Source organism: Bombina bombina, chromosome 1 (assembly GCF_027579735.1).
Source record: "Bombina bombina isolate aBomBom1 chromosome 1, aBomBom1.pri, whole genome shotgun sequence".
NCBI classification, from domain to species: domain Eukaryota; kingdom Metazoa; phylum Chordata; class Amphibia; order Anura; family Bombinatoridae; genus Bombina; species Bombina bombina.
In genome coordinates this window covers 1,248,082,662-1,248,098,033 of record NC_069499.1, presented here as the reverse complement: position 1 = coordinate 1,248,098,033, position 15,372 = coordinate 1,248,082,662, and the positions used below count along the sequence as shown (strand labels likewise).

Genomic DNA, 15,372 nt, shown 5'->3' with positions numbered 1-15,372 from the left:
GCAACAACTTGCTAAATAAAGATAAATTAAAGTCCTACAATCTGGGAGCTACAAATAATGTTAGAATTACATGCAAGTGTGGCTGTGAAAAAAAGCGCTAATCTAAATCATAACCCCACAATTTTATGGATATATGGTCACACAAAATAGCTAAGGTAAGCAGTTAAAAAGGAGAGACAAAGCTCTCCGCTAAACCTCTGACACATGTTCACAATAGCGCTTCCTTAGAGGGGACCTCCATGTAAGTTTCCAGCCATTAATCCAATCCTAATGTGAGAGTATGTATGGTGTGCAGTAATTATATGTGTCAGCAAGTACTCACGTGATGTTTATCAGAGCAAGATCCCAAAGAAAAGAGAGACCGAACCGTGTGTGTTGATGGGTTTTATTGTAAGTCTTTCAACCCTCCCACAATGATGATGTCACTCATATGCAAGCCCCCTTTTTGTAATGTCCAGGTATTTGGTTTCAGCCTTGCCATGCACTCGGGGTTGGGAAGAACATCTGGTCAAAGGGTCTCTATATATATTTCCACTCACACCAGCTGGTCATAATTAGCAGACAGGGCCTGGTAATGTAATCTCTCTATATTCCAGTATCTGAATGAGGAATTAACCCCTTCTTGACCATTCAGCTGAGTTATACAGTGATGTCCCATATATATACCCCTTCCAGACCATATCTGAATTCAGATCATGCCATTATTACAGTATCAAACAAACACTGGTCATATTTTCATCTTAAGCAGCAGTATAGTGCATCAGGAACTATGGGCTCCATTTATTAGGCTGCATGTGCAGCTTTGGAGTGTATTCAAAACTAATTAAGAAGCAGTGATTATCTTACCTTCATCCTAAGCTGCATGCCAGCTCTTAGGAGGTGGATTAAAATCACCTCCGACAAGTCTGACCTGTGTGATTGACAGCCCCTTGTAAGAGAGGTTTAGAGAGGAGCGCCAGTTAAGTCAAGGTCTGGTGTGTGTGTGTGTGAAAAGTATATTCACACTAGAACGAATAAAACCCTTTTAGTGAGGGCTTAGTTCCTATGATTGGATTTAGAGGCTTATGTGATAGTAAGACAACTAGGGAAAGGATATAAAATATATGATACAATTTATTACAAACACAATTTAAATCTATAAACATGGATCCATGGTACATAAAAATATAATAAGACAATTAAAATATATAGGGTAAAAATCAAGGGGATTGGTCCCTCCAAAGGCAGAATATCCCCAAGGTTGTATATAAAGATTGGTAGACGTTATTAGACTATACTACCCTCTACTCCATATGGTTATATAAATGCTAGTTGACAGATCGAAAAACAGTCTTGAGAAAGGCCCAAGCTGTGGGCCGAAACGCATTGACAACTATATGGTGAGCTATATTTCTTGATTTATCTACACTTTTAACAGTATTATACTATGTTATGTTTCTCTACCCTTAGGTTTTGAGGACTTCCCAGCATTTTTATATTGTAATTTTTTGTTTTGTTTTTTGTTTCTGTTTCTATTTTTGCCTTGGAACTGAGACTTTTGAACTGTTTTTCGATTGGAATATTAGGACCCATTGGAGGACAAGAGACATTTTATATGGACTTATTTATTCATAATTTTGGATATTTTTTCAGGATTGCCATAACGCCATCACTATCTGATTTGTATGAACTTTGATTTGATTACATTTATTTTCAGTATTTACATATCATCCACGTTTAACAATTGCCCACTCCCCCTTATATTGTTTATTGATTATTGATTGTTTATTTATTCACATTTTTCACTACACATTTTTAGTCTATGCGATTTGCTATGTGATTTGCTTTTTTCAATTTTTTGAGACCACATGATATATTTTTTGAGACCACATTTTTTCACTAGATTGTGTACACACTAGTTTATTTTGATCACATTTTTTGGATCGATTCTGATTTTTCACTGCGTATCTTTTTCACATGATTTTTGTTCACATATGATATTTTGTTGAGCTACATACTTATCTGCTTAAAATTCTGTTCACATATGATATTTTGTTGAGCTATATCCCTATCTGCTTAAGATTGTATTCCCCAGATTGGTGGATACCATTCCACCAATCTGTTCAAACTGTTTAATTTGCTAAATCTGCTTAATCTGTCAACTAGCATTTATATAACCATATGGAGTAGAGGGTAGTATAGTCTAATAACGTCTACCAATCTTTATATACAACCTTGGGGATATTCTGCCTTTGGAGGGACCAATCCCCTTGATTTTTACCCTATATATTTTAATTGTCTTATTATATTTTTATGTACCATGGATCCATGTTTATAGATTTAAATTGTGTTTGTAATAAATTGTATCATATATTTTATATCCTTTCCCTAGTTGTCTTACTATCACATAAGCCTCTAAATCCAATCATAGGAACTAAGCCCTCACTAAAAGGGTTTTATTCGTTCTAGTGTGAATATACTTTTCACACACACACACACCAGACCTTGACTTAACTGGCGCTCCTCTCTAAACCTCTCTTACAATAGTATTTCCCCTGTGGGCCCACCTTAGATAGGAGCAATAGGTCCTTTAAGCGCTGTGAGTGCAACACATGATTGACAGCCCCTGCTCACACATGATTGGCCTCACATGAGCAGGGGACAACATTGCACAGGTGGTTTCTTGTGCAATATTAAATGCTGGCAGCATACTGTTGCCTTCTGGCCGCCATGCCAAGTGAACCTTAGGCATCTGGCCATTGTAAAATGTGGCTCTATGTGTATAATCTAAGCAATTGTTTAGCATTTAATAATTGATGATCTAAAGCTCTCTGTCCTGGCAAATTTATCCTAGAAGTCTTGTCACTACTGTAAGATCCCTCAAACACATACATTACAAAACAAGAGAGACACATACATTACAAAAAAAAGTTTACAAAATCCCCCAAAGATTTTTCATATTTCTCTGTGCCATAGAGTTTTTGAATATCAGGCCCATGGTGACAACCATTATTGTTTTTTTGTTTTTTTTTTAATAAAGTTAACTGGTCTAATGATATTGAGCAGTGCAAGATAAAATAATAATGTGCGCATAATGTGACCTTTGTATTACAAAACTAGAATTAAAATATTATATCAAAATGATATTAGGAACTAAATATGGTAGACTGCTTTTTGATTGCTTTGCACAGGATTTTGATCCTGACTTCATTACAACAAGCAAATTCATTGTGGTTGAAAGCCACATATCACCCTGTCTTTCTTTATAAAAAATTTCAGAACATTAATCACACAGGACTGTTGGCTTTATCTCAAATGGCCTTACACTGAGAAAAATGTTGATAGCTTTTCAATAAGTAATGAATTTACTGTAATGTATTTACATTCTAGATCTTTATAGTAACTGAGAATAGGAAACAAAAATGCTTTGCTCAACATTTTGAAATGAGGCAAAAGACGTTTTCTAATTCACAAGAAATGTGTTGACAGAAAACAATGTCCTAAGAATCCCCCACAGAGAACACATTTCAGGGTTCAAATTCCAATTTAAAGGAAATACAGAAGCAGAGATTCTTGAAAGCATAACACAGTATACTCTATCAGCAAAGAAAATACCAGTTAAACTGTTTGTAGAATGAAAATCATCACCCTTTAGAATACTTTACAGACAATGCCATTTTCCATGAAAAACTAAAGGGTGATAGGATCATGTGTATTTAATTTGTCATATTATACAGCAGAATCATGTTTTCATCTGGCAGGACTTCCGTGTCCTGGTAACAGAGTTGTAAACATTATGAATATCTGCATTATATTATATTTCTAATAATTTTTTATCAGATAAAGAGGGTGAGTCAGTGCACTTGTGCAGTGTCACGTGATAACCTATAAAGTTTCTTTATAATCTTTTTCCCCAAGAATCTAAACTAAGGCAACAATGCTAACCATGCAAAAGGGATGTTTGCCTTGACATCCTTTCTACCATTCAAATGTTTCTATAAAAGGCATTCTCTATATCAAATACATTTGAAATTCAAATATATTTAAAATAAATAAGTAAAATAAATATTTACATTAACATTTGAATGCTGAGATTAAAACGCACTTGAAACCATTATAGTCAACTGTTAATTTTTATATTTCAAATTAGTGAAATGTAAATTTTGATTAATTCAAGTGCCCCTGTTTTTAAACTGATTTTTAAAATCACTTTACCATCTGAATTTACCCTCACTTTAAATCAGAAAACTGGAGTATTTTCCAGTTTTGAGAATTTAAACTGCACATCACAATTCTAACCTTGCCACAAATCTGTTCTCAACTGGCTTTAAGAAGAGATGATAAGATAAGGAGCTGCAAAACAATGGATATTTTGCTTAAAATTGACAGTTGCAAGTAATGTCTACATCAGTAAAAGTTAAGATTGGCTCCTGCAGAAAAACAATTGGTGAGCAGTTTGGCTAAAAACAAATCCAACAAATAAGGTGCAGCTGTGAAAAAAAAAAAAAAAATTGTTTTGTTTTAAACAAAAGGAATATGGAATATCCGTAAAACATTTACATTCTTTTTCATTAAACAAATGTAAATGTTCCAAAGTTACAGGTGAAAAAGTTCACCTAAAGCTGTATACTTTAGTGCACTGGAGAGTGGTGCTAACCCGCTTCCCTCTTCACAGAGCCCAGGTCGCGGTAATAGGAGGCTAATCCTTTACTGCAGAATCTGGGAACCACTGCGCTAAATCTCCTATTAGTGCGGCCGTGTCTCTGTGAAGGATAGTGCGATTTTCCAGCGTGCAAAAGGTTAAGTATTTTTACCATTAAAAGGCAAAAATTTAATCGGACAAATTTCATCAGTATTTATTTGCTTTCTTTAAATATCGGGATGCAATTTGTCGGAAACCAAATGCACTTGTCTAGCATTAATGCATTAAAATAAAATCACTCACCTAGAATTTAAATTTATCGAAAGACTGCAGGCAAATATTGTAATTACAATGTGATTACTGTCTCTTTAACAGGGATATATTATAAAATACAATTAGTGTAATTATTGCACAGATCTCCCAAAAAACTATTAAAAAAACCAACAGTTTTGTGATCTACAAATACACAAAAATGAACAGAAACTGATACTTACATCTTTCCTAGTGAACACTGGTGGGTGATCATTCTTGTCATCAATTATGACAGTAGCAGTAACTGTACCAGTTAATCCCACATCCATACCAGCCATATCTTTAGCTTCTACAATCAGCTCATACTGAGGAGATGACATGTTCTAAAATAAACACAAATAAATATGTTACATTAATCTTTTAGTTTGTTTTAGAATATCAGAAACATTATCTATGGCATGGAATAATTGTGTGTGTGTATTTATGCTTAAATATAATCAAATCTATCAACCTATCTACCTATCAATCTACCTATCCATCTGTATACCTATCCATCTATTTATCTATCTATCCATGCACCTATCTATCTATCTATCTATCTATCTATCTATCATCTATCTATCTATCAACTATCTACCTATACACCTACAGTAGCTATCCACCTATCTATCTATCTATCTATCTATCTATCTATCTATCTATCTATTTATCTATCATCTATCTCTATATCTATTGATCTATCAATCTATCTTATATATATATATATATATATATATTGATCTATCGATCTATCTATCAATATCTATCTATCATCTGTCTCTCTCTCTCTCCTCTTCTTTATAGGTCATTATACATCAAAGGATGTTCAAGAACAACCTAAATTGCAGTGATCATAGATTATACTATATTATCTTGTATAATGTAAAATTCATTAAATATCTTAAACTAGGTCATGTAGAAGTACATAGAAATCAGTTATTTACTATTAATTTTCATTTCCATTTAGTTCCTTTTGATAAACAATCACTATAGTGACTAGCAGGATTCAGATTAACGTTACAAATAATATTTACTAAAATATGATGATTATGTTGCATATCTAAATTTTTAATTAAAAGGATTACATACATTTGTGTTTTGTCAGTTGCATTTGTATAATGATCATGTCCAGGATTAAACCAGTGTGTAAACAAGGCAAATGTCTATAGAAGGCACTGGACGTAGTTTATTACAAATTCTGCAATGTGCCTTGGAAAACACACCCCTTAATTCAGCAGCTCTGCAACAGTGCATGATTTGCATAAAATTAATTTGAGTTTGCAATCTTATTTGACAATTATGTTTTATTATTATTATTATTATTATTATTATTATTATTATTATTATTATTGTCAGTTTAATATATGACCAAAACAATTTTTTCAGAATAAATAATAATAATAAAATTGTTACATTTTCATAAAAGAGAATGGACATTCTATCCTACTCTTTAAATATGAAGTTTCAACATCAGTTTGATATTCAGCCCACTTCCTAAATTATCATGGCACTTTTAATCAATTTTTTACTGTCAAATTGTTTTCCCCTTATTGGGTTCTCAATGTGTTGTTATACCAGCTGTAGAGCATCACATTTATAATAAAGTGATCCTTTATGTTTATTTTAACAACATAAAGGGCCATGAAACACAATTTTTTTCTTTTCTGATTCAGATTGGACATTCATGTTTAAACCACTTTAGAATTTACAATTCACTTCTATTATTAATTTTACTTCATTCTCTTGGTATCTTTTATTTTTCCTTAAATTTTTATCATGGTAATGCACAATGTAAATACACAAACTATCAAAAATGTAACAGTCAATATGGACTATACATATATTCATTTAAATATACTTTTGGATATATTCTTAATTATAACAATGTTTTCTAATATGATACCTCTAATTTTATTCTTTTGTTTTACCTCTATATGAATTATTTCATTAGAATATGATATTGTTACGATAGCACTTTTTAGGGGGTAAATTATAACACTGAAATGAAACCACATTGTGAAGATTACACCTAGTATAAATAAACATTGATAGTGGTATGTTAACTAAAGTATTGAGTATGAAACATCTTATTATTAAACTAGTAAGATATTCAGTATACAAATGTTGAAGCAATATATATCTTAAAAATGGATCTATGTATGGAGGAGAAAATAAATGTGTATCAGTGATTAATACATTTCTCCCAAAGGGTGTAAACTACAATAAACTAAATCTGCATACTTTGTCTGACAAAATTCTTAACAAGCCTTAAAGTAGTGCTAAGAAAGTGACTACTACAGGAACATCTTTGAATCTGTATATAACACCAGTTAACATATAGCAACCTATGAAACCTCTAGCAAGCAAGATATTAGCCAATCCAATTCATATTTGCAGATATTTATATTAGTTTATAGCCTTTCAATTGATGTTAATATGCTGGTATCAGTATAAAAGATACCTCTCTTGAGGACCTGAGTATCATATTCTTGATCTATAATCCAAATCCTGAGTCCAGTTCTCCTATGAATGAGTAATGGCTAAACAAAATCTTAGTAGAAGATATTCTTAGCATTCCTTATTTATTTTTTTATTTTTTTCGTTTACCTTTATTATTGCATTTCATTTATTCAATTCATATGCTTGCAGCAACAGCATATCTACATAGGCTTAACACATGATCAGTCATGGATGCACATACTTTACTTTTTTTTTTTTTAATTGTATTTTTTTGATTGATTTTTGTTATAATAAAAGTAGAATAAATACAACAACTGTACGAGACAATCGTACGTCAAAAATAAGTACTGCAAATATCAACGCATTTACATAATCAATACAGACATAGTGTAAATTTCAATGAAAAGTGAGTCAGTGTCCTAACAGGACAGAAGCTATCCTCAATAAGGGGGGGGGGGGGAAGGGGAAAAGAGTGGGAAGGTACACTGAGATGACTACAAGAAGGGGGTTAATACAGATTTGTAAGGGTGAGGTCAGAAGTACTGTTCATGTGGTTAGGGATGTACTGCTATTTAAGCATTCCTTATTATCTGTAGGCTATGGTGTTAGTGAGAAGAAAATGTCCCTCATTCCTTTAGTTTAGCACAGCCATGAGGAGATAATAGTAAGGTATACCCTATTTGCATATATATCAGCAATATTAAACTGCCTATAGTATATTGGAATATATAACCAAACAAGCAAGTAAGAATCTTATAAAAGTGAGATCATGTACATTAAATATAATTTCAGGAACATATATGATGTCTTCATTAAGCCCAGTGTAACCAAGAAAATAACAAGAAGTATAAGAACCCTTAATGTCCCATATGAATAGATTAAATTAACACATAACTGTCACATAAAATCTGAATCTGCTGGTCAATCATTGGAAAAATGATGCAGATTAGGTCAATGTGTGACATTCCATAATTTAATCTAACCCACTCCAGACTTTATTGTAACACAGTATATTAAATGTCACTGAGGACATTTGGTCTGGCAAATCACAGCAGTAATAACGTCCAAACAATTCAGAAGTATGTCCATCCTAGGTGGCCATTTCTCAGTAGGGCCAGAATAGTACCCAAAGAAACCTACTTCCCTCCGCTTCAAAGGAGCCTGTGATCCAGTATTCAGGTCGTCACTCAGACCCCAGTCGCCTCCCAGGAGATCAGCCTCATGAGCCCAGGAGTTAGTCGAGGGTAGGAGCATGTTAGTTTTGCTCCCTTCTGCGGAGGGGGGGGGGAGACAGGCTATGTCATCTGATATATAAGGCTGTCGATCAGCTCCTGCATCTCTCAGGTTGCTTGCAATCATCACTAGGCACTCTTGATTCTGTGTCTGTAAAGCAATTACTTCAGTGAGAGGATTCAGTGCTGTCATCGGCTTGTCATAGTGTCGCTTGTTGAGATCCGTCTTCTCCATCACACTGAACATACCACCATCCTCTCCATTGTACTGGGTTCCCACCAAAATCATGAGCCGTTCAAAGCTATTGTGCATTCGGTATTCAAAGTCGGCAAGTAAGGATAGTACCAACTTATTGTATTCCTCTTCCATATTTAATTAAATAGATGAAGGGCTTCAATATGCAATTTGCACAGGGGGGGGGGGGTGTTGATGGCCTACGCACTTATGTGCTGCCGAAGGTCTTAACGGTCCAGATTGTGAAACAGGAATTCCCTTATAACCTATATATTGTGCTGTGCAGCAAGAGATAAGAAATCATTCTTAGCAGGTTTTGCCAGCAAATCTTGCTATGGTTAGCTGTAAATCGGCAATTTTACAAGCTCTTCTTTTCTCGGCTCTCAATTTTGCTGCCTACCATGGCTGCTGCCCAGACACCCCCCCCCCCTCTTGATATTTTTTATTGAAGGAGCAGCGATGCACTTTTAGGAGCTAGCTGAATGCATTGGCAAGCCAATGACAAGAGGCATATATTTGCAGCCACCAATCAGCTCCTGAGCCTACCAAGGTATATGTTTTAAAAAAGGATGCCAAGTGAACGAAGCATATTAGATAATAGAAGTACATTGGAAAGTTTTTAAAATTGTATGCTCTAACTGACTCATGAAAGAAAAAATGTGGGTTTCGTGTCCATTTAAGTAACAGGTTTTGCTCAATGAAACCACCTCTTAAAATGAACACTTAAATACCTAAGTGTCTCCTTTGTATATAGAGATAGATTGAGTGATAAGCATGTCTGCTCTTTCTGCAGACTCAGTCTATTAAAATTTACAGGTTCTTGAGAACAATAGGTGATGGCTTTAATGAGCAAAAACAGATATTTCAAACACAAAAAAACTTAAGAAATCTAAAGGGTCCATTTCAAATACTTTTAATACTCAACAACTGGTAAAAGAAGATTTTTGGGACACATTAAGGGGATAAAATTGCAGTTCAATGTACTCTTAACTCCATTTAACCTTTTAACTTCTGAATTCTAGAAAACAATTTAGGGTGTAGACAGCGCTAAAAGTTGTGGGTTATCAAAAACTCTCTAATAATCTTTTACTTCAATAGTTACATACATAAGGTTTCCTTCAACCTCTGTCCAAATCTAAAAATATAATATAATTAAAAAAATAAAAAAATTGGGGTAATTAATAAAAGTGATAATATACTTTATTCGCTCAATTTCATATTATAAAAATCCATGCATATAAAAATTCATTAATAGGCTAAAAATACACAATTCATTATACATTCATTCCAAGCTCAATCATCCACAAAACGCTCTTGGTTTTCTTTACATATAACCTCCAATTCTTAGCTATAAACCATATATCATAAAAATCCCGTAACTCACAGTGCACCAGACTTTTGTATTCCTAATTGTCTAAATAACTACAGTCACTTTTACAGGAGGCTATACTTGGTACCAAGTTTTTACTCCGGAATTGAATACTCCTAATGATAGTGACTTTTTTGCGGTATTTGTCCCAACACACACTTGAAAAAGACTGTTATATACTGTTCACTCAAATGACCAGACTATAACAGGTAATGTCCGATATTTCTTTATGTAGCAGGAAATTCGCACCTTAGAGTCCGTTAAAACAAATTCCAATATCTGGAGGGTCTCTTACCTCTCTCTTCACCTTCGAGAATAAACTCCTAAAAAAAGAAGCTGAGTTGATGTATAATTTTAATACACTTTATCCCAATGGGCTTAATTCTGAGCTGGTTATTGGTCCTTTTTTAATTTAATTTCTAATGTAATTTTTCTAGGGATATAAAAAACATTTCCCTAAAAAGACTATCAGTAGTGAATAGAGTTTAGTATAAGAAGTCAGTTGGTATTAATTGTATGAATAGTGAAATAAGGTATTAATTATACTATAAGATTTTATATGAACTATTTTTGTATTAGTATAAACCCATATAAGGTATAGAATTATTTTTGGATAATACCTCTTGGATATTTATAATTTTTATAACTTTTTTCCAATTTTTAAACTTTATAGAATGCTATATTAACTTTTTATGAATTAGGAATTTTTTATTTATTAATTGGTTTTCATTAATTGGGTTTGACTCATTAAATTGTTAGGATATTTGTCACATAGGTTTACTGTTCCACACTTGGTATGATTACCCAAAGATAAGGAAACATCTATGAATAAATGAGGGGCTTTAGTTACTTAAGTCCCCTAGGGGAGAAAAATTAACTGAGGATCCCTCCATCCATAATATTGCTTCCAGACTGGGAAAGGAAGTAGAATTCTGATCAACTAATCATCAGAATTCCAGGGGTATTTAAAATGAGCATTGAAATAATATACAGCATCTTGATAAAGCCCCAACTGAAAGGCGTAAGAAGGAACTGTATAAAACTAAAAGAAATCCGGCTTGATTTAAGCCTAGAGAAGTCCGTACTCTGCGTACATCGTACTTAAGTGCAGAGGGAGCAAGATCTGGGAAGGCTGGCAAAAGGTTACACTGTATCGAACACTTGCGCAAGTGATACAGAGACAACGGAAGCCCGGTGACATCAGACGTACGGCTAACAGCATGGTCTAACTGGTTGGAACACAGCCAGAAAGAATCGCCTGGAGGAGTAGGTGAGAGCTTAATAATATAAGCGGCAGCTCATAACCCCTGGAAGGTGAAGAGAGAGGTAAGAGACCCTCCTGATATTGGACTTTGTTTTAACGGACTCGCAGGTGCAAATTTCCTGCTACATAAAGAAATATCGGACATTACCTGTTATAGTCTGGTCATTTGAGTGAACAGTATATAACAGTCTTTTTCAAGTGTGTGTTGGGACAAATACCGAAAAAAAGTCACTATGATTAGGAGTATTCAATTCCGGAGTAAAAACTTGGTACCAAGTATAGCCCCCTGTAAAAGTGACTGTAGTTATTTAGACAATTAGGAATACAAAAGTCTGGTGCACTGTGAGTTACGGGATTTTTATGATATATGGTTTATAGCTAAGAATTGGAGGTTATATGTAAAGAAAACCAAGAGCGTTTTGTGGATAATTGAGCTTGGAATGAATGTATAATGAATTGTGTATTATCACTTTTATTAATTTTTTGATTTTTTGAATTATATTATATTTTTAGATTTGGACAGAGGTTGAAGAGATCCTTATATATGTAACTATTGAAGTAAAAGATTATTAGAGAGTTTTTGATAAGAACCCACAGCTTTTAGCGCCGTCTATACCCTAAATTGTTTTCTAGTCATATTTATAACTGCCTAGGAAGGAGGCAGTAATATTAGATTGGCAAACTTCTGAATTCTGCTATCACATCTTCATGCAGAAAAAGAAGGTACTATATATGTAGACATTGTTATATTTTCTATATAAAAAAGACATCATTTTGAGATTGTAATATTAATTATGTGTTGTACAAAAAACAAAACACTTTACTATGCACTTGGTTATTTATTTTGTCCCTTTTCCTTTAATTTAACTCTGAAAATTGTGGGAATACCAATTCCCCTGAGTTTCTATAAATTAATGGACACTGCTGTGTTTAAATCATGTTTTATCCTCACTGTTGCTAACTGTTTTGTGCAAGCAATATTTGTTGTTTGCGCGTGTCAAAAATACTATGCGTATTACAAGTTGAAATTAAAGATGACCACTAGAGCGCAACTACATTTTACGCTTGTTTGTTTAGCAATACTGAATCCCTTGTGTAAAGGGTCGAGCGTTAAAACACCACATAAATGCATTGCAAATTACAGTTAAATATATATATATATATCTATATATATATATATATATATATATATATATATATATATATATATATATATATATATAATTATATCAAAACTATCTGATGAAAAAATATTAATACAAATATTTAAAAATAGAAGTTTAAGGTTTATAATGTATATGGTAAATGACATGAAAATATGAATATTTCACATTCCAGTGTTCTTCACATAGAGAATGCATTCTATTTATTAAAAAAAAATACACAAATAAATATATAAATATATATATATATATATATATATATATATATATATATATATATATATATATGTGTATACATATATACATGATCATATATAAGTATAGGTGTATACAGATATAGATAGGAATATCTTTTTAGACCTACATAGAAAATATTTTGCAATGCACAAAACATTGGAATATTAAATATTTACAGTAAATAAACAATAAAACACGTTATTAAATATGAATATTGCATAAATATGCTTTTTCATGTTTTAATCTACTTATCTTCAAAAGGCTCCAATGCAATTATATACAGTATATATATATGTATACATTTGTATTTATGTGTTTATATGTATATATGTCTGTAAATATATATATACACATAAAAATGCATAAATACATATGTACACACACACACACACACACACATATATATATATATATGTATATATATGTATGTATATATATATATATATATATATATATATATATATATATATATATATATATACACACATATTTAGACATGTATGTGTATATATATCTGCTATTTTTTTCATCTGAGACTTTATATATTTGGGCCCTTATAACTTTTTTGTGCAATATTTTTTAAAATATTTTTTATCAGTGTTATTATGATTGTAACTGTACTTTGTAATGTATTTTTTTATGACACTTTCTTGTTTTACGAAACAGTTAAACAAAGCTCTGAGGACACGCTATCCAGAAGCGTGTTAACTTCAATTAGTGTCCTTTTTAATGATCCTTTTCAGCTATTATACTAGATTAAAGAATTGTACAATTAGTAGAGTATTTCACAAAATGTATACTAAAAGTAATTCTAAGTACTTATGTAATGTAATTATGTAATATATGAGGCAAGCGTTGGGAATAACTTCTAACCTTTTAAGTTAATCCTTTATGCACTGGTAAGGATGTGATTTAATCAAATTATACTATATTGTAAAAATAGCAATAAAATAAAAAATAGTTAAAGGGACAATGTACCCAATTTTTTTCTTTTATAATTCAGAAAGAGCATGCAATTTTAAGCAACTTTCTAATTTACTCCTATTATCAAATTTTCTTCGTTCTCTTGCTATCATTATTTGAAAAAGAAGGCATCTAAGCTTTTTTTTGATTCAGTACTCTGGACAGCACTTTTTTATTGGTGGATGAATTTATCCACCAATCAGCAAGGACAACCCAGGTTGTTCACCAAAAATGGGCCGGCATCTAAACTTACATTCTTGCATTTCAAATAAAGATACCAAGAGAATGAAGAAAATTTTGATAATAGAAGTAAATTAGAAAGTTGCTTAAAATTTCATGCTCAATCTGAATCACAAAAGAAAAAATTTGGGTACAGTGTCCCTTTAAGTGCTCACCAGAATATTAATTGACCTTTATCAAAATTCATATGACAATTGTTAATTTTTTGATATCTCTGTTTATATTAGCTATATATTTAAGATGTTTAATTGTATGTAAAAGCTTTTATCAAAACTGTTCTATTGTTGTATTGTTTAATGGTAAGCCTTATGGTTTTCTATGGATCACCACTCATCTGTACAATGAGGGTCAGCCCGTTTTTTTACAACATTTTGGCCACGGGGAGCTTTGTAAAATAGGCAAGACTAAAATGAGCATTTCTCCGGGGATCTAGTGATCTTTAGAACAACAAGCCCGTAGTGAGTCAAAGACAAGAGGCATGCATATGAAGCCACCAATCAGCAGCTTGCTCCAGTTTATTGCTGCTTCTAGGCCTACCAACACATTCTTTTATTAAAGGATACTACAAGAATAAAGCTAATTATATAATAGAAGCAAATTGGAAAGTTTAAAAGAGAAGTATTCTATGCATGAACACATAAAGACTTGCATTTCCTGCTAGTTTCAGTTTGTTTAAACAATTGTTTTCTTAATATTTTGTTTTCATGCAAAAACATACATAATGTACTATAATTAATCATCAGTTAGGTTTTACACTTTCATCATCACTTCTCAAGATCCCCTGTAGAATCCTCAAAATAGAGGATGGGAATCTAACTAACCTGCCGTAAAATGGAGTTTAAGGATACATTTATAGCAAATCATATTTCATTTGGTTTAATAAGCTGTTTATTTAACTATCAAATCACTTTAGTTTTTTAAATAAGTTAAACTAGTTTTAAACTATTAGCCTCCCTAAAGTAAGTCTATCTTAAAATGATGGCGATGACTGTAAAAAATCAGATTATTTTAGCTGTACAGTCTCCACATTACTGTATCATTTTGGGGAAACTATAATAAATAAGGAAAATAAATAATGTATAGGGATAAGTGTCATTCAAAATGGTGCTCATACAGGATTAATAATAGAGAACTATATAACTGCATTCATCTTTAAGACAGTAAGTAAAAATTAATAATTCAACAGACTGTGCTGAAATTACAGATGTTTTAAATTGATTGTATGAAGTAATGAAGTCACTTGAGAAATTGCATATATCTGGCAACCTGGGACTGATTATATTATCTTAAAATGATG

At 32.3% G+C, this 15,372-nt stretch overlaps 1 protein-coding gene across 1 annotated transcript in view; it reads right to left on the bottom strand.

Annotated features, from left to right (window-relative positions):
* Nucleotides 1–15,372, bottom strand: part of CDH13 (cadherin 13) — a 1,791,933-nt gene that overhangs the window by 510,491 nt on the left and 1,266,070 nt on the right. Inside the window, exon 8 of the mRNA XM_053700758.1 lies at nt 5,116–5,256. Within this exon, the coding sequence (XP_053556733.1) occupies nt 5,116–5,256 (141 nt within the window). The remainder of the gene's footprint in view (nt 1–5,115; nt 5,257–15,372) is intronic.